Here is a 20,305-nt window from a genome sequence, read left to right on the forward strand (position 1 = left end):
GAAACTCACCCTCCCTGTGGGGGAATCAGGTTGAATCTTTATCAGAGGGAGTATGAAATTCAAATGGAGCTGCCTAACGTGTTCATAGCCCATTAGCCCAATGAAGTATGGGGAATGCCTAATGAGGAAAAGAATCATATTTTCATTTCAAAGTTAAGTACAATAATTTATTTCAGAAATTCTACTTCCCATTATCAATCCCAATTTGCATCACTTGTTTGCATTATCCATAACTTGCACTCAACAAATAAGAACAAAGATGCCATTCAACTCATATGATCTCATTCACGCAACACAAACACCATTTCATAATGGATAAACATCATTCATTCGCATAGCTATCTGCTAGATCACGGCATCTGGTCTGGTCTCTTCATGCAAAAAATTAATTTAATCAAATAATATAGGTGCCAACAGTACATGCTAAGTATTTTATTGTGAGTTATGTGATCGATAATTGCTCAGCTGACCAAAGAGCTGGAATGAAATTGAGCATGTGGGATTATTATTAATGCTTATATTGGTTTGATGATGAAAAGTTGACAAATGGAAATGTAAACTTGGTTTGCATATTACCTAAAGCCTTATTATATTGTACAATAGTCAGAAATGTAAGTAATTTTAATGATGATGGTTATAATGATAAAATATAAATCACAGATATATGGGGTATGCAAGAGCAAAAATAGTTGTTCATATTAATTTTAAAAGTTATAAATACTATTGGTTTCATTTGGAGGCTTTACAGATCTTACTAATTTAAGGTGGTACTACACCCCTTGATAAATTTGTGACTATTTTTGCATTTTTCTCAAAAAATAATAACATACTGGTAACAAAGTTAGGCATATTATAGGGGCAAGGATTCCAGTTACTTTCAGTGACTCAAGACAAGCGGTACATTATTTATGACAAGAAAATAGGTACCGCTCATTTCTTAGTATATATGATGAACCACTTATCTTGAATCATTGAAATTTCAGTGAAGTAATTGGATTCCTTGCCCCTATAATATACATAACTTTGGTAAACAGTATGTAGTTATTTTTTGAGAAAAATACAAAATTAGTCCCAACATTTGTCAGGGGTGTAGTACCACCTCAATAAGGCCGTGCAATTTTTGTTTTTGGAGCAATTTTACTGCAACAGAGTTCAGCTCTGCATTAGTACACACTAAAAAGTGCATTGCCAATGGGATTGATTTATTTACATGCCTCATTTTGTTGTTGACATATATGATATTAGCAATTATGGTACAATCGAGTTTCCCACAAGTATATTTGATTATCTGTATAATGCAAGTGTAAATGGGCATGAATGAAGTGGTTACTTCACATTGAGTGGCATTAGAATTTCTGTACACTATGAATGAAAATGCTACCAATAGACTTTCACTCTGTTTAATGGCCTTTATAAAGCATATGGTGCAATTGGTGCATATCACTCATGGTAAAAAATATGATCCCCTATTTTAATTAATTATTCTCTGACAAATGTGCATATGGCATATGTTGTATGCAGCTTGTGCTTCAATTCCACAACTACAATCTTGGCAAAAAAACTTGCCACACCAAAGCATTAGTTGGCCAATTGGCCAATATCCTTTGCCGCACCCCTATTGCAATGTTGATTTGGCATCATTTCAGACATCTCAAGACATCAAACTCGCATATTAGCACATAGTGTTATATTAGTATAATAAGGGTGAAAGCTTTAATTTTTGAGAAGGATTAATGTTAACTCAAGCATATCGACTGGAGGAGGGTAGGGAGCAAGTTGTCCCTACTGGCCTGGAATACCAGGAAAAATATGACCAAAAGCTATAATTTACATCTTATTTTGGCCCAGTTGTATGCCACAATTGTCCTAATTTTGACCCTTTCTTGCGTTAAAACTACAAATTTTACAAAAAGTACCCCTGGCTTTGTGGCCCTGGTATGCCCCTGATGTTAAAATGGAAAACAAGTTCATCTTACTGATTTTGGTATTCATAATTTGACAGGCCCAGGGCCCCATATGGGGGTGTACCATAGGGGGGGGGGGAGAATATTTTCACAGATATTTGGCCATGGGCCCACCTTATTTCCAACACTGTGTTTATGGTATAATATGGAATTAGCTCCATTGTATCAACAGGGCTGTTATGCACCTGTCTTCATGAGTATGAAAGTGATGTATGCACATAGCTGTGTGTTTATGTTTGAATTAGTAAAAATAAGAGGCTTTGTGGATGAATCATCAGACAAGGTCTATCTAGGTAAATGGGAATCGCTATGGTTCAAGAAGCAAACATAATAAGTGATAGTCCTGGGATCAAGGGAATGAGTCTAATGTCACTAATATTGATTTAAGGTGCTCAAATTATTTGTTTTCAATTTTTTTTTTCAGCAACTTTGGTGACCAGAAATTACTTTTTTCATGGTGGTTGCGTTAGACTCATTTGCCTTGATCATGTCACAAATGATATGAGAGCAGAAAAGATAAACAAGTTTGATAAAACTATAGATTGATTGTTTTTTGTAAAAAAAAATACCCCATAATTTGACACAAATTTGTTCACAAATTACAAAGATGCTTCTCAAAGTGCTTTGAGGACCTCAGGACTGAAAAGTACTATAGAGTACTTGACATCATTGTTTATCAACAAAGGCGAGGGACTGGTCTATCGATATGCTTGAACGAACCGCTACACCGTTTAATGGCTTTCTCAAGTTGTACTATATGAAATGTGGTGGGCGATTTAAAATGCACATGCCCTGAGCAAACTACAATGCGTATGCACACTGCAGGGCCAAGAACAATGGAAATTGCCATAATTTGCATGCATACTGCTGGTCAATGACGTCACATGTCAAGTGGTCCATACAAGTAAGTTTGTATTACATTCTGCAATTCACATAAGCAAACAAAAACAACAGTAATGAAAAAAAACCAAAAAAAACCAACAGCAATGAAAAACAAACAAAATAAAAGTAATGAAAAACAAACAAACTAAATAATACTAAAAAATATACAAACAATTAAAAGATTGTACAGATGAAATGAATAGTATAATGAAGAAATTTGTCTACCAAAAATGAATTTGATAAATAAACATAAATTGTATTGCTTGGAACTAGTGAAATAAACACAGGTAATTAAATGACAAACCTGTAAATTATTGTATGGTTTGTTAACTACTGATGTGGCCTAACAGTCATGGTAATTACACACATTAAGGATCTATCATCCATGTATGAACTAGGAAACAATAGCAGCAGAGTCTGATCATCTTGCCTCCCGGGGGGCCTCTCAGCTACATTGGTGTACACATGCGTGAACAAATAAAACGAGTAAAAAGGGGTCTTTTTTTTTTTATGAACGCATAACGCGCGTTCCGTGTTTAGGGGTCTAAAAACGCTGTTTTTCAACAAAAAGGGGTGTTTTTTTTGTAACCAGCAAACAGTAAACAGATATATTATTATGATGATGTATATTTTATTCTTTGCGAGGCAGTAGCATCCATACACATTTCATTTGGCACAGTATCAAATAGTGAGCATTTGCTTAAAGTGCCGTCTTACACATGGTGCTTTGCTGTATCTGTGCCACACTGCTACTTCAACATGTTGACATCACTGACTCAACAAGAGTAAAAGTACTATAGCCACCATTCCACAGCAACATTCAGACATCTTAAGCTTACCTGTCCAAACATTGGGAAGTTTTCCATCTCAGGTTGCCATATTTCAGGAATGGATTTCTCCATCATTTTCAAGGTATCACCTAGTAATCTCTGCAATTGTAATGCCTGAGGTCTGTACCCATGAAGGACTAGAGCTGATAGCAGTTTACCAACATCACCTGAAATAAAACATAATCAATCAATCAATCAATCAAACAAGCAATCAATCAATCAAGTTTTTTAAAAACACAGTCATGTTTCCCAAAAATACAAAATTGTCCATTTTGCATGAACGATTGGAAAACAAAATATATCCGTTTACATTTAAATACATAGCTAATGATGAAGAACACAATTATATAAATTTTCTTGATTGGCTGATAGTACAAACATTATTTGTTTGAATGAATATGATGGTTGGCTATTGTTTTGTTTTTTATGTGAGTGCTGTTTACATTAAAAAAGCATAACTTACAATATTTAATTATTACCACATAGCAGATTATGGCAATATTGTCTTTAATGTAGGTATTTTCTAACTGGCTAATAATATTTTAACTCAAAAGGTTGAAATCTTTACCACACAACACATAATTGTGCAAAAGAGTTATTAACCAATTAAGAACCCAGCAAATTGCATTTAGTAATTCAGTCCTCATAGGGTCTATGCTCAATCACACAAGTGATATGTCAAGTTGATCATAAAATATTAAAAGTTACTATGGCGCATCAACTTGGTAAAATGATTATTAATATTAAGGAAGGTAAAAGGTTTCAGTTCTTAATTATTTTTTTCTTAGTAAAGTCAGTTATACCATAAACCACTAATGTATGTCTGTGGCTTGCTGAAGGACCTGTCAGATGTAGCAATCTAGTAATTGATCAATGGATATGACTGGAAATATTATAATGTGATGTGGTTATGGGCCTTTGTTTAAGGTTAAGAACTATTTTTAACTGTTGCGATTTGGTAGTTCACAGTATCTTGCGAATGGTAATGAGCTTTGGCAAAAATTGCATTGATCATTTCATAGTGAGTGTGTAGAAGAATTCAAATATCACAGATGTACTTTTGTAGGTCCTGTGGTTCTTGCGTTATAAAGAGGGCTGAAACAGCAACACTTTGGTAAAACGTACATAACTCATTATCAACAATAAATCAAGCAAGGTTTCAAAGTATATGATTTGTAGAATGAACTTCTGCAAAACATTAAAGTGTTATTTTTCAATAATATATTGATTTAGACAATGTAAATCGGGTTTTTTTTTGCTTCAACCAACAAAAGACCGCTTCGCCTTAATGGATCCTAATAAGTTCTTGTGTTATTATTATTATGGTCATAATCTTTTGGAAATATATAGGAACATTTGTTAAAGTCCCACTTAGAATGACACTGTCTCTACTGAACTTTTCCCATACTTGCCATATTATTACACATTTACAATGTTTATAGTAATGTAGCAATGGAAAGTTGGAAACTGGGTGGAGACACAGGCAGACAGAAAGACAGACTGAATGATAGTAACACTGTGTTCAAAAGGAAGAGACCAAGACAGTTAGGGCCTGACATACGTAGATGCTTATTTAACTATGAAATCACTTTCAGGAATATGCAGAGGTCACATGAGAAGACAGTGTCATTCTATATGGCCCATCTCAAATATCAAGGTTGTTGCTAAAGTTGCTGAAATGGTAGCTTCTAGTAGGTTAACTGAGCATCTCAATCAAAATAACCTAAATGAGTCGTTCCAATCTGCTTATAAACCATTGCATTCTACCGAGACAGCACTGCTTAGGGTAAAGAATGACATTGCTTCAGCAATTGACAACAAGAATGCAGTCTTTCTCGTCATGCTCGACTTATCGGCTGCATTTGATACAATCGATCACACCATATTTGTCAACAGACTTTGTCATACTTTTCATATTCAGGGTTGCGCTCTACAATTGTTTGCTAGTTATCTTAAAAACAGGAAAAACCGTGTTTGTATTTCAGGACAGTTCTCCAACGAGCATGTATTGAATTTTGGCCTGCCGCAAGGATCCATCTTAGGACCCAGGGGATATACAATGTATACTCATCCTGTTGGGGACATTTTGCGCAGGAACAATGTCAGTTTTCATATTTATGCTGACGATACCCAGGTGTATGTTTCATTCGACCCTTGCAATTCCTGATGAGTGTGAGCGAGCTCTCAACAGACTCAAGACATGTGTACATCAATAAAAAATCTTGGATGTCACAAAACAAGTTGCAGCTAAACCAGGAAAAAACTGAGTTTTATATTGCTGCGTCTTCGAGATTTATAAGTAATCTTTCGGTATCAAGTTAAATCTTGATGGTGTCATCATTGAGCCTACATTGACGCTGAAGAATCTCGGAGTCATTTTCGATCCAGTTTTAAACATGCCTAGTCAGATTTCATCAGTTGTGAAGTGCGTCAGTTTTCACCTCACGCAATCTTTCCAGGATTCGCTGCTTTTTAGATCTGGACACATGCAAGCTGGCTGTTCAAGCTCTTGTATTTTCTCGCATAGACTATGGTAACGCCTTACTGTTTGGAGCCACTGAATCTGACCTACCTATCGTCTGCAACGCCCACAAAATAGAGCCGCGAGACTTATAATGATGGTTGGCCGTGATACATCTCGTGCCCCTCTGTTACGCCATCTTCATTGGCTACCGATCCGTAAGCGTATCGAATTCAAGCTATTGGTCATCACATACAAGTGCGTCAACTCACAAGCTCCGGAATACCTGCAAGAACTGATCACATTTCGCAAACCAAAGTACGCCACTCGTTCATCACTTGACAGAACACTTCTCATTGTTCCAAAAACCAGGACTCTCACCGGTGACAAAGCGTTTCAAACCGCAGGTCCTCGTCTATGGAATTCACTTCCAATCAACATCAGGCAGGCCAAAACACTGGACATTTTCAAAACCAATTTAAAAACTCATCTGTTTGTTTAATTCTTTGCTTATCTGGTAATTGTATGTTTATTATGTAGAATGCATTGATTATTGTTTTATTATTATTATATGTGTTCTTTTTGGAAAGCGCTGTGGTCCTTGGAGGGCGCTATATAAATGCTTGGTTGTATTGTATTGTATTGTATATTGAACATCCATGTGTAACTTTCTTTTCGGGATGTGTTTTTCAAAACTTATTTTTCCAACTAAAAGGATATACACTTTGCATAAAATAGATGACACATTAGTTTGTCCTGCAATTTTAATAGATTTAATCCTTTTTATGGAGCCCTGAGAGATTTCGAGAAAAAGTATCAAATGGGAATATAATCAATATATTACACAGTATATGGACAAAAAAACCTCTGGATTTTGACCAAAATTTAAATCTCACAATACCCTGTAAAATATTTTTTCTGACACAGCCAAGTTAGCACCATCATTTCAGCTTAGCCCAGTACATTTAACCTGACTCCAAAAGCAATTAATAAACTAGAGATGAATAATCATCATAATCCTCTATTAATTACTTCTCATTCATTGGAATAAAGGGCACACCCATTCTAATGTTGATTCTTCTATTATGAGTGTACACACAATAGTGCTATGCTGTTTTATTACAAATGTGTTATGATGACAACAGCTAAGAAAGGACATAAAATATTTGATCATTCAATTAAACATTGCATGTATCAAAGAAATAATTCAAAATTAACTAATTAGTTCACCTATTAATTTTATAAATGTGAAAAAAGGTGTAGGTACGTAGTAAGTGGAATGCAATCCCGGGAATGCAATCTACTAGAAGAAATGATAAAATATGATACATTATAGTCCCAACAGTATAATTTATTTTATTATTTTTGATGTTATTTATATGTATTATTATTCTGAAGTCTACAGAACAAGTACAGTGAATTATTAGCCTATTTCAAAGAGATCACAATTGCTGTATATTAACAAAGATCCTAAAATTTTTAGGATCTTTGATATTAATGAACCACGCATCAAAACTAGCCATGTGTGTCCTCATTTGAAAAAAAAATCAAGCCAATTCAAAATACAAGTCGAAGTTATGAAATGAAAAACTTAACATTTGTGACAATTTTTCAAGCTTTCTCAACCTGATATTAGCATAGAATTAGCTAAAATATTTTTGTCATAAATTCTGTGCTTATCCAGCTGGCGTATCATTGTCTGCTTTATTGTCTGTACGCAAAAATCAAGGTCAAAATTATAACACCATAATCAATTCAATTCATCTCACACATAATACACACACTCAATACTGATCGATAACCTATTTTATTTTTGTTCAATGTTTTCAAAATTATGAAATTGTCTGGTATCACTATGAACCACAATGGCCTCATCCCAATGGCATAGTTCAATAACCTCAATTACACAATCATAGTGCAAAATTTGACCTCAAGTTTCTGAGTATGAGTTTTTGTACCCAATTTTTCAAAGGTCATTCAATTAATGTGCAAATGTTGGGGTTAAAGAACTGTGCCTTGATATATGAGCATGTTGTGGATCCTAGTGAGAGTGGCTAAGCTGACAGGTGATGTCAAGTTATGATGCTGTGTGGTGACAGAGAAGATGAAATGGTTATGATATATCAATATTTTATCATTTTTGTTCAATGTTCATACTGTCGTCTGCTACATCCATGATGAGCTGTTGAATTCAATCCCTCTCAGTTTGCATACATGACACTAAACATCTGTGGTGGTGCTATGTTTTGTGTGGAATACTATCGAAAATTTATGTCACTTAAAATAAGGTTAGGGGTTAGGGTTACAGTTAAGGTAAAGATTTGGTGTTTATGGTAGGGTTAGGTTTAGAAGTAGCCCCAGAACAAGTGATCCTGATTAAGTAGCACTGCTATGCCACTATACTCTGATCAGCTCTTAAAAGGGCATTTCGTGATCCACAGCCTCATCCCCCCACTTTTCTCAAAAAAAGTTGAGATTTTTATATCACTGGAAACCTATGGCTACATAATGTTTATGTACAAAATATTTCTTGCAGATTAATTTGTTTAGCAAAGATATCGTGAAATTTGAATTTCGCTCTGGTGCACCAGAACGAAATTACAACGCAATGTCTATGGAGCAGTGTAATACACATTATCATGCATAACTCGCGAACGCAGAATCGGAATCAACTGAAATTTTGGGAATAGGATTTTTTCATGGATATGTAGTATGTACTGAAAAATGTCATAAAAAGAGGATGCTAGGATCACGAAATACTCCTTTAATAGGCGGGAATTATTTGGTTTTTGTTACTGCGCGAGTCAATAAAGTTCCAACATACCCACGCGTAAATTCACAAAAGCACGCATCATTCACGCAAAACACAAAGCGCAGTTCGCGTAGGTACTGCGCCTAGCTGTGTGTACGCCATTCTGTATCAATCCACGATGTTATGAGTCCCACCTATTAAGAGCTGATCAGAGTATACAATATCACATGAGCAAAACAATGCACCTCTAACTTTGTGGCATACCCAGGAATTTCCAACTGAGGGGATGTGGGGTGAGGTAGTGGCCTTGGGGCATAGGGACTTTATTCAGGGGGGCAAATTATCAGTTCTAAGTCATCATTCCATATTGTGATAAATATTGTATGCACTGTCCTGTTTGCATACAGAATTTTTCACTAGTTTTGAGAAAAGTTGTTTATATTATTTTATGGAATCTATGAAGTTTAATGTAACAAGAATATTTTTGTGTGTCGTTATCTTCACTTTTACATATCCATAGCGAAATTCATGAAAATAAAGCCATTGTGAAAATAACACATAACTAAAATTCCAGATCACATATACTGTGTAGAAGACAAAAAGGCTTTCAAAGGATTGTATTTCCTAAAACAAGATATTTTCACCTTAGCATAATGATTAAACTGTCTTTTTCCCTAACTTTGTTGTGTAACAAAATAGGTATAAAGTGTAAATTCAAAGTAAAGGAGTCATGATACAGACTATAATACTTCATAGCTTCTATTAATATCAAGTAGGTCAACTATTTTCTAAACCATACTTAGGTAAAGCCATAAATATACCATTTTAGTCAAATTCTGTGCCAAATATTATGACATAACATTTTTTAATATTTCCTGCTCATTTAAAGCAGAAATAATGAGGCAAAATGAAAAAAAAAAACACTTACTATATAGGCTGCTTTAAATGTGGAACTCTACCGGGGATTTAATGTCGTAATTAAAACATTCATTCAAAATTGCTATATTGTCCTACAAACACAACAAATTTGACTGAATCCAATTAGGTGTAAATTGTGATGCGCAAACATTACAAATAATTATGCCAAAAAATCAGGTTTGAAAACAATAAACCAAATTAATTTGAACAGATTGTTCATTATGGCTTACATGCGCAAACATTACAAATAATTATGCCAAAAAATCAGGTTTGAAAACAATAAACCAAATTAATTTGAACAGATTGTTCATTATGGCTTACATTTTGCTCTACTTCTCAGTTTCAATTCTTACTTTACTTTTCTTTACATAAATCATGACATGTCTTGTAGAAAGAGACTGCCCGTTTTAAATCAGCCTTTAAGATCCAATAATTCTTAGCAGTGCCAGGTCCTAGAAGTCCATCAACAATAATTTCTAACAGGCCATACTTCTCCCCAGGATCCGTGTTCAAATCTGCAGTCCATTGATCTTGCTCATACAATATTTAGAGTCATGCCTTAGATATTTCTATGAGATGTAAAACTGTGTTTACAGGATATCCTGTGTGTGAGGCACTACCAAAACATTAAAGAGGTGAATGTACAGTCAGGATGTGTTCACTACCAGTGCTAAGGCTACGTCAATAACTAATGATGTCAAACAGGAACTCATCACAATGTTAACAATGAGAGGCAAGATGATACAAATAAATTTTAAACAAGCCAAAACAACAAAACAAAAACAAAAAAAACTAACCAATCAACAAATCAAACAAGCAAACAAAAACACAACAAAATTACAAAAAACAACATTAAAAAAAGTTAAATTCCAAAGTCAATTTTGGCAACAAAAACTGATTTTGGGTTAATGACACTGCATCTACCGCAGTGCTGATCATTGGCTAAGAATAATTGACCTGGATTAAGTAACCTTTAATAACACAATCCATATTATATTCACCACAACAATCATTCCTTTTAAGTTCTGATTGATAATCTGCCCCAAGATAAAACGTTTTGCTTCCTGAAGGGAGTACAATTAGTTTTGACACAGAAGTGCTAAAAAGAGGTTATCTTGTTGTAATGAGGAAATGAGAAAATAAAAATATACATTTACAGGTTAAATGTGCCTCAAAACTACATAACAGATTGAAGGTAACTTAGTGAATATCTAGGCCTCAAGTAAGTGACCCAATTGACATTTTCTGTAATATCATCAGTGTAGTGCTTGAGATCCTATAAATTGCAATACATCTGAACCACTGTAACAAGATATAATCAAAGTGATACCAACCATTGGTTTCAAGTCTTACAGTGATTTATATAGGCATCTGAATTGCAGTAGTCAAATACTACCCAGTTCTAGCACTCTATATACAGTTCTATACACATGCTTATTGAAAAGAATGAAAAAAAAACACACCACACCTCTTTAGGCTTTTTTATTGTGTGTAAAAACATTCCATTTACTCACAATTTTTGGAGTTGAATTAATATGTACTTAAAAGCATATTGTGATTTGTGACTGAAGAAAGTTGTACTTACCAGTGGTGGCACCAGGAAATTAGGGCATGGGTGGATTGGGGGATTCCACCCCCCAAAAAAAAACATAAGCTTTACCCCACCTCAGCCTCCATTTTCCCCTAGTCGGAACAAAAAAATCACTAAAAGTCCCACTATTTGGGGGCAAATAATGCTGAATTCAAGGCAATTTCCTCCAGATTTCCCATTGTCCCCTCTGGACAAAATCCTGGTGCCGCCACTGCATAATGAGATGTTAGGTCATAGCGTGGTTGATTACATCTTGCAACTTCATCCGAGTTGGCATTTTTATTTTATTTTACAATTCATAAAAATCACGCAGGTGGTTAATCCTGACGATTCATGTGAAAAATTCATTTGCGTCTTGATTATGAGCCGGAAACAAGAGCACACTAAACACTTCCTGATAATTATTTGAATTCTTTGATCATATGTTGACATTTAAAATAATCTCAAGGTGATATCTACTGCTATGGCGACTCCTTTCTTTACCAACTTGCCCATAAAAAAATCTTTAAATGCCTGTTAATGTTGAAATACCTTTGCAATTCACTTTCATTTGAAAAAGTTCTTTAATTCATGTTATGACTATATATTTTCTTCAATCTGGTTCCCAAATTTCATTCCATTTCAGTCAACTTTTGTCCAAATTAATAACTGTTTCATGTTTTACCAGTTAGTTTGATAAATAAAGTAACGTAGGTTATAACTATCTGAAAAAAAAAACATCTTGAAATTTATAATTGCTAGTGGCTACACCCACAATTTATCTTAGAAAATTAATATCAATTTAAATCTTTGTTGAAAGTAGTCATTATAGTGCTGTCAAACACCTTTTTGATAAATAAAAACAAGTTACCCAGATAACATCTTGAGACTCTAGACAATTGACTGAGGGCCCAAAGTTTTCATTGAGTGAAAAACCTTTCAAAGCAAATTTCTTTTTCTAAATAAAAGAGCCATTTAAATACCACTAAATATTTGTAATTCAAGTTAAATTCCTTTATAAAGTTAAATTTCTCTCTATTCAAAACGAAAATCCACTGCAATGCCACTAAATGCTTGTAGTTGCAACCTTCCAGGACAAAAGATTGAATTGTTGGTAAGTGACTTTTGAACCTCAGGTTATAATGGTAACAATGAAGGCCCCATAGGCACACTGGTATTATTTTGCATTGAGTCTGCCATTGATGTGCAATCAAGCAAAGGTTGGCATTGGCCTGGAACGAGGTCACAAAATGAGTGTGTCTTGATATAAAATATGAATTTGCTATTAAAATACTAAAAATTGATACCTTGTGGTGCAGAAGAACTATTTACACATGCCTAGCATTGGCACAAATTAAGTATCAGAGGAGAACAATGCATGCTACTGTGTAACTCAACACTTATATCAAAGACAGTTACACAACTTGTTTGACTTATAAATGGAATCCTACCTTTTAACACTGATCTTTGTTTTTGCTCTGAGACAAAGATTGCACAAATGAATGACGCTAACTGTAGCAACTAATTGTGGCTTTAAACCTCATTTTTATACCACAGAGTTTAAGCAAATGATTTTTACAGCAGCAGCAAAACTTGAGCCCATTAGTAATTTTTTTATATGAAATAAGCTTGTGGCAACATGTGCAAATATAGCTACATTTCTATTCATGTGCAAATATCTAGCTACATTTATACTCTTTTTCAGTGATCACTTTGCCAATTTCAATTTTCATTGGCACATCTTGAATGTTCACTCAAAACACTGACGTCATCCAGACACACTTTTTAAAAAGATACCACATATTATGTGAATCAAAGTACTGGCTTGTTTATGTCACTGAAGCCTGCACTATGCCAAAAGCACTATCAATTGCATTTCATGACCACACCTCACAGTATCAGCTGTTACACAGTACACCCCACCCAATATTTCGACTGATTCAATAATCATAAAAATGATATGTGAAAGATTGAGAAATGTACATCTTTGTCTGGCTCATGAGTCTTGTATAAACTTGTTCTATGTTTGCCTGTTTGTTCCTACATATTAATTATTATTTGTTTGTTGAAATTGTTTGATTGTTTATCTACTCACGGCACACCACACATACAATTTGCCTTTAAAAAGTATAATTACAACAAGGACTGTATCAACATTTTGTGTGTGTGTGGGAGGAGGGGAGTGAAGGGAAGAACCCCTAAAATAAAAGATGGGTAAATTCTAGGATGGATCAGTTATTATATTGAGCAATACCCTACAGGCTTTCTTCCCATGCATCAACCTGTTGTTAAAGTTGTTAGTATGTGAAACCACCTGTCATGGGCCCATATGAACCTGATGACTAATAACAACACAATATTCCAATGACCTTCAATTGTGACAATGTTTGTTCTTTGGTGTACACCAGGTAAAATTCAATAAGGAATACACACTGACCTGGAACCTGAAAACCTGTCATCTGTGACCCATCATATGAAAAACCTGCCAGTTGCAGTAGTCTTTTAAAATGCCATTTAAATTTATTACTCAAGTTAAAGAAGTGCTTCTTTGCTGTAAAATGATCATTATTTGGATGTCACATATGTAGGATATTGTTTTAGTACACATTTATTTTGCTTAAAAAGCTACACTTTTTAGAGTCTTGGTTGAAGAATAGCGTAAGTTGCTGTTCAACCAAGGCTCTGAAAAAGGTTAACTTTTTATGCAATGTCAATATCAGTCCATATCCTGCTCCAAATTCCTTATTATTTATTTATTTATTTATTATCTTTAGCAACAATCTTTTTGACAACTGCCATGTTTAGTTGTGATGGGTAACATATTTTTCTTACTGGCCAGTTTGAGCTATTTTTAATGGCAAGGAAAATATTAAAATAAAAGGTACACCTTTTGGTACCCATTTCACATTGGTTCATTTTATTTTTTGTTTATTGCTTCCCATGCTTTTGCTTTATTTACTTTCCATGCACTGTTGGAGAAAGTTAATAAACTTAGAGTGAAAATCTGTTAACCCGAGAGATTGAACACTTGATGCCTGTGGCCGAACACTGTACATAATTTGTGCAGCCTATGAAACTTTGTGAAAGGAATATACAAGATCAAATTGAAAAATAATACAAAAAATTAAAGTTCATATGTTGATTAAAATTGCCAGCTGGGATTTTACATAATTTAATTTCCCCCCAAATCAAGCTTATTTGTAATTGGGGATCAATTTAAAGCAAGTCAGCAAGCCTCATTGTAACAGTAAAACCCTGCGATTCCCAGCAACACTTCAAATTTAGTCACTGAAACCAATCAATTTCAGTTTCTTGTGCATTAACTACAACTATAAAGTTGAATAAACTATGACTCCTTAAAAGGACTCCGATCCCAATTATGTTGTCTATTATGTAGAAAGCTATGGATGAAAGCATTCTAGGGATATGGATAGGTGCAGAACAAAGTAACTCATATAATAGAAAGAAATCAAACATATATAATGTATTTGCATTTTTTTCACATATGTTTGTTAACTTTGAGCAATTGAAAAAAAAGTCAAGTTTTCACACACTTCAGTTTCAGCTCTCTTCTCCCTAACAATAGAAATGAGTCGTGTGAATAACAGTAATAAAGAACTGGTTCAAAGTTTAAAGACAGAGACAAAAAGCAACTTTATTGTTGGAATTACAGATGGTGTTATCCTACCACAAGGTGGCACTCTTCAATAAATTACAATGTTGGGATTTGGAGATCAAGGAGTATATGAGTTGATTATACAATCCATAACAATATATATGTTGAACAAATCTTCCCCAGAGCAGTCAGCGCACAAAAATGTTGGTAAAACCAACCCAGTGCATCTGGCTGGATTCAAACTGGTGACCTTTGTAATACTAGCATGATGCTATAGCCAACTGAGCTACAGAGGCACGCAGGAGAAGAGCGGAAAATATAAAGCTATAGCATAGGTATTAGGTTCAAATGATGTTCGTCGCATTCCTATCAGAAGGCATCAGAATTGCATATTTATAACAAATACACAAAGTCACATAGGTATGAAAGTTATTATTTAGTTCTCTGGGTTGATAGGATGAACAAAATAATTTTAATCTTTCTTTTTAATTTTAATTTTTTTTCATCCTATCAACCCAGAGAACTAAATATAATAACTTTCTAAATATATATTGCTTTAGGAGCAAATGTAATAATATCACTGTAACTCCCAGTCTGTAGTTAACTTGACAAGACATTACATGACCTGACACACTTTCAACTGTTTAACAATCACACTTGCTTAAAAAATAGACATAAAACATTTTTTTGTTCTCAAAGTGAATTCCCATATTTTGGTGAGTGTTAAAACATGACCATCATTGATTGATATTCAAAATATTAATGATTAGATGTCTTTGGAAGATCAAGCTGAGAGCTCAGCAGTAATTGAACAGGTGATAAATCTTATCCACCTAAAATAAAGTAACTGTCATGATTCTAGAATAACTATGACCACCTTATAAGGTAGATGTGGTATTGTTGGTCGAAGCAGCCAAAATATAGATTTTCATTATCTTAATCAATATATTATTGAAAAATAACACTTTGCAAATGTTCATTCTGCAAATCATATAATTTGAAAACTTGCTTGATTTATTATTGTTAATGAGTTATGTACGTTTTACAAAAATGTTGTTGTTTCAGCCCTCTTTACAACATAACTCAGGAACCACAGGACCTACAAAAGTATATTTGTGATATTTGAATTCTTCTACACACTCGCTATGAAATGATCAATGCAATTTTTGCCAAAGCTCACTACCATTCGCAAGATGCTGTGAACAAAAATCGCAACAGTTAAAAATAGTTGCTAATCTTACGATTACGATTAGGGTTATGTTTTAGGGTTAGGGTTTGGTTTTGGAATTAGGATTAGAGTTTGGCTTAGGATTAGGGCTAGTGTTAATCTTTTACAGTTAGGATTAAAGATCAGGGTTAGGATTTTGGTTGGGCGGTAATCACTATTCTCTAGTTTCTCTATGGTCACTCCAAGTAATTTGGGCAGTTTTAGGATTAGGATTAAGGTTAAGATTGGATTAAAAAGAACATTGATACTAATGTTGGGAGTGACTATTTTTACATTGCTCCATGCTTCCTGTCCCAGCTGTATATAGGACTATCAAGACTTTACACTTATGATCACCCACAAGTTTAGGAATGAGGTGGAGCCTGAGCCTGAGTGGTTGTCATGAACAGTGTGCCATATTCAGCACATGTCAACAAGTGAGTCAAAGTACACTTGATCTACAGCAAATGCTGTAAGTGCATGACATCCAGTTTGCAACCCTTGCCACAACCATCGCTGTCAGCTAAACCAAAGCTTTAAGATCAAATTTCATAGCAGTTTCATGGTAGGGATAATGTTTAGGGTTAGGATTAATGTTGTAGGTCAAAGGATTATGATAAAAAATAAAGATGGGATTAGGAAAAGGATTAGGGTCAAGATCAAGAGATTTGAGGGATGAGATTAGCATTACGGTTTGTATTCAGATATAACTTACCAGTAACATCCCTTATTCTAAAGATTCTTCTTTAGATGGATACCAAAGAGATTAGAATGAATAGAGTCGAGACTAGTGTACAAAAGTCCGAAATCAAACAATAGTTGACGTCTTAAAGGTTGAGCATAAAGGTTGTGCATGTAGTGCTTGGTGCGCATTATTGACACAACACATGCATTACATGCAGAACGCAAGCAAGCATGTGCTATAAATAAAAGTTTGTGGCACACATGTCAAAATCATACGGAGGAACTCATTTTGCCCTCCATGAGCAACATACAAACATGGAGGGGTTTGGATTCTTAAGTCTAATGTCTTTGGTGTATACACAGTACAGACAAGCAGGAATTATAAGCGTACTTCCCTACCTTTAAGATTATCTACATTCCTGATAATTGTTCCTAAAGCTTCCAGTAGAGCCACATCTTCCAATGCACTTCCCTCTCGAAGACTGTGCTTCTTGCGCTCTGCTTTCCTACGATTCTTAGATGAACGCCTGCAAATAAAGTCAATAAAGTGTTCAAAACCGTTTACAGTTTGGATATTATCACTAAACCTTAATCCAAGAGCATCTGTTCATCCTAATCCAAAAACCTCAACACACGACTATGTCTACAACTACAGTATGATACCTCCTCTACATTTCACACATCAAGAAATGGTTTGAGAAATGAAAAATAGAATTAATTAAAGCACCAAAATAATTAGGATTTTGTTTGTATTTTCCTACAACTGGAAATTGGGCAACACAGCCTTGGCCTGGTGCTTGCCATACCTTTGCTCTGAAAAATTGATTGGGGCAGCCCTGAGCTTGCTTGTGGACAGTCTCCATCTAATGCCTAATTGCTTGGTCTCAGTTCCGAACATTACCATCTCTGCTCTGATGGCTGGATACTAATAATTTAATTGTCTTTATGCGATGCAATGAAGCATATTAATAACTTTCCTTAAAGTCTGAGTAGATTTCAACTGGAGTCACTCAATTCAGGTACCCCATTTGAAATTCACACTCCCTGTGTGGGAGATTAAGGTCACATCTTCCATAGGGGTGTATGCATCTGCTGCTAGTAACACTCCCCGTCATACTACTGGTATCAGAATACTTACCCTGCAATCTTTGCAGTGCTACTACTATAAGCAGTGTATGCACTATACCCTGATCTACTGCTAGTAACGCTTCCTGTCATACTACTGGTATCAGAATACTTACCCTGCAATCTTTGCAGTGCTACTACTATAAGCAGTGTATGCACTATACCCTGATCTACCGCTAGTAACGCTTCCTGTCATACTACTGGTATCAGAATACTTACCCTGCAATCTTTGCAGTGCTACTACTATAAGCAGTGTATGCACTATACCCTGATCTACTGCTAGTAACGCTCCCTGTCATACTACTGGTATCAGAATACTTACCCTGCAATCTTTGCAGTGCTACTACTATAAGCAGTGTATGCACTATACCCTGATCTACTGCTAGTAACGCTCCCTGTCATACTACTGGTATCAGAATACTTACCCTGCAATCTTTGCAGTGCTACTACTATAAGCAGTGTATGCACTATACCCTGATCTACCGCTAGTAACGCTTCCTGTCATACTACTGGTATCAGAATACTTACCCTGCAATCTTTGCAGTGCTACTACTATAAGCAGTGTATGCACTATACCCTGATCTACTGCTAGTAACGCTCCCTGTCATACTACTGGTATCAGAATACTTACCCTGCAATCTTTGCAGTGCTACTACTATAAGCAGTGTATGCACTATACCCTGATCTACTGCTAGTAACGCTCCCTGTCATACTACTGGTATCAGAATACTTACCCTGCAATCTTTGCAGTGCTACTACTATAAGCAGTGTATGCACTATACCCTGATCTACCGCTAGTAACACTTCCTGTCATACTACTGGTATCAGAATACTTACCCTGCAATCTTTGCAGTGCTACTACTATAAGCAGTGTATGCACTATACCCTGATCTACTGCTAGTAACACTTCCTGTCATACTACTGGTATCAGAATACAGGTCAGCATTAGTGTCGTTTACATCACCCTCTAACATCTCCAGGCGGGCCTGCTCTTTGAGTTGACGGACAACGGCTAGTCGTGATTTGTGTCTCTCAAACACGGTGGTGTAGTTTTCTAGGCTGGCTATATGCATACTAAAGGCTGTGATAATAACAATGGAACCAAAAGAATATTAATGATAAATACAAATTTAGACCAAAAACAAACTGACCACCCTCTCTTCCATAGGCGCATTGCAATTGTGGTTAATGACCTGTCCAGTACAACATATTTTGTCTGATTGATAAGGTGTCAGATGCAACATTCCATGTTCAACAACTCTTCCTATACCTTTTTACAGGAGCCAACCGTTGTTAAACCGTGATGAACCCACACTTTTACTGTAGCGTATACGCGAACGCGAGCGAGACTACGTGTTACGCGAGAGCGCGTAAAATTCGTCATGCCTGGAACCTTTGTGCGTATGCCAGCTTACAAGTTGAATTCAGTATTTTTCAGGTAGCGGCTAAACATTGCCGTTTTATTCTGTAGTTTTATTGCTGACATCAAAAGAGAAATCATCGAAGTTTTTGTAAGGCTGAGTGGCAATGATGAACTGACATTCCTCGTAAAATAATCGTGAATTATACGATATTTAGCTTCTTTTCGTTGTTGAAAGGGATTCAATCATGTTTCGCCGTTGTTCATCACCGTTTAACAACTCCCGTCCGGCGCGTTTAATTCTGGCGTTGATAATAGTTACATTATTACAAATGCATACATTTTATTAGAAGCAAACTAATCATTTGACAAGCAAACCTAATTTTGTTTTATACATATCTTACCAATTTATATATTGAAAATACTTTACTTCGTTGCAAAAATATATAGTATCTTTATATATGTATATTTTCTAAAGTTGTTTGTTGTTTTTGCTCATTTGCCGACATCTCAATTTTATGATTGCTGACTATCGTCAGGTTGGATAAGATCATGTTGCATATACTTAGTGCTCTGTAAGTACACTACATATGATTACGTCACATGAAATTGTCATCATACTGACATCATATGTGACATGATCAAGGGGAATGAGTCAGATGTCGCTAATATTGTTTTTGAGAAATTGGCAAAAATAGTGTTCAAATTCTTTTGTTTTATATTGTTTTCAGCCATTGATAAATTGCTCATAACTCGATAACAAGATGTCTGATTTTGATGGGGTTTGCATCAAAATGTAGCATTAGTAAATTGCCAGAAAATTATGTAAAAGACTTCTAATTGAAAATTGCCAACATGCGACTCATTCCCCTTGATCATGTCACATATGTTCATTACCGCCTGAGACGAATATAAGTTATATTCGTCTCAGATACC

At 35.1% G+C, this 20,305-nt stretch overlaps 1 protein-coding gene across 1 annotated transcript in view; it reads right to left on the minus strand.

Annotated features, from left to right (window-relative positions):
* Positions 1–20,305, minus strand: part of LOC140158543 (putative elongator complex protein 1) — a 64,671-nt gene that overhangs the window by 4,920 nt on the left and 39,446 nt on the right. The window contains exons 23-26 of the mRNA XM_072181665.1: positions 18,895–19,090; positions 18,641–18,721; positions 17,284–17,411; positions 3,686–3,843 (exon numbers count right to left, since the gene is read on the minus strand). Of these exons, the coding sequence (XP_072037766.1) occupies positions 3,686–3,843; positions 17,284–17,411; positions 18,641–18,721; positions 18,895–19,090 (563 nt within the window). The remainder of the gene's footprint in view (positions 1–3,685; positions 3,844–17,283; positions 17,412–18,640; positions 18,722–18,894; positions 19,091–20,305) is intronic.

Source organism: Amphiura filiformis, chromosome 8 (genome assembly GCF_039555335.1).
Source record: "Amphiura filiformis chromosome 8, Afil_fr2py, whole genome shotgun sequence".
In the NCBI taxonomy this organism is placed as follows: domain Eukaryota; kingdom Metazoa; phylum Echinodermata; class Ophiuroidea; order Amphilepidida; family Amphiuridae; genus Amphiura; species Amphiura filiformis.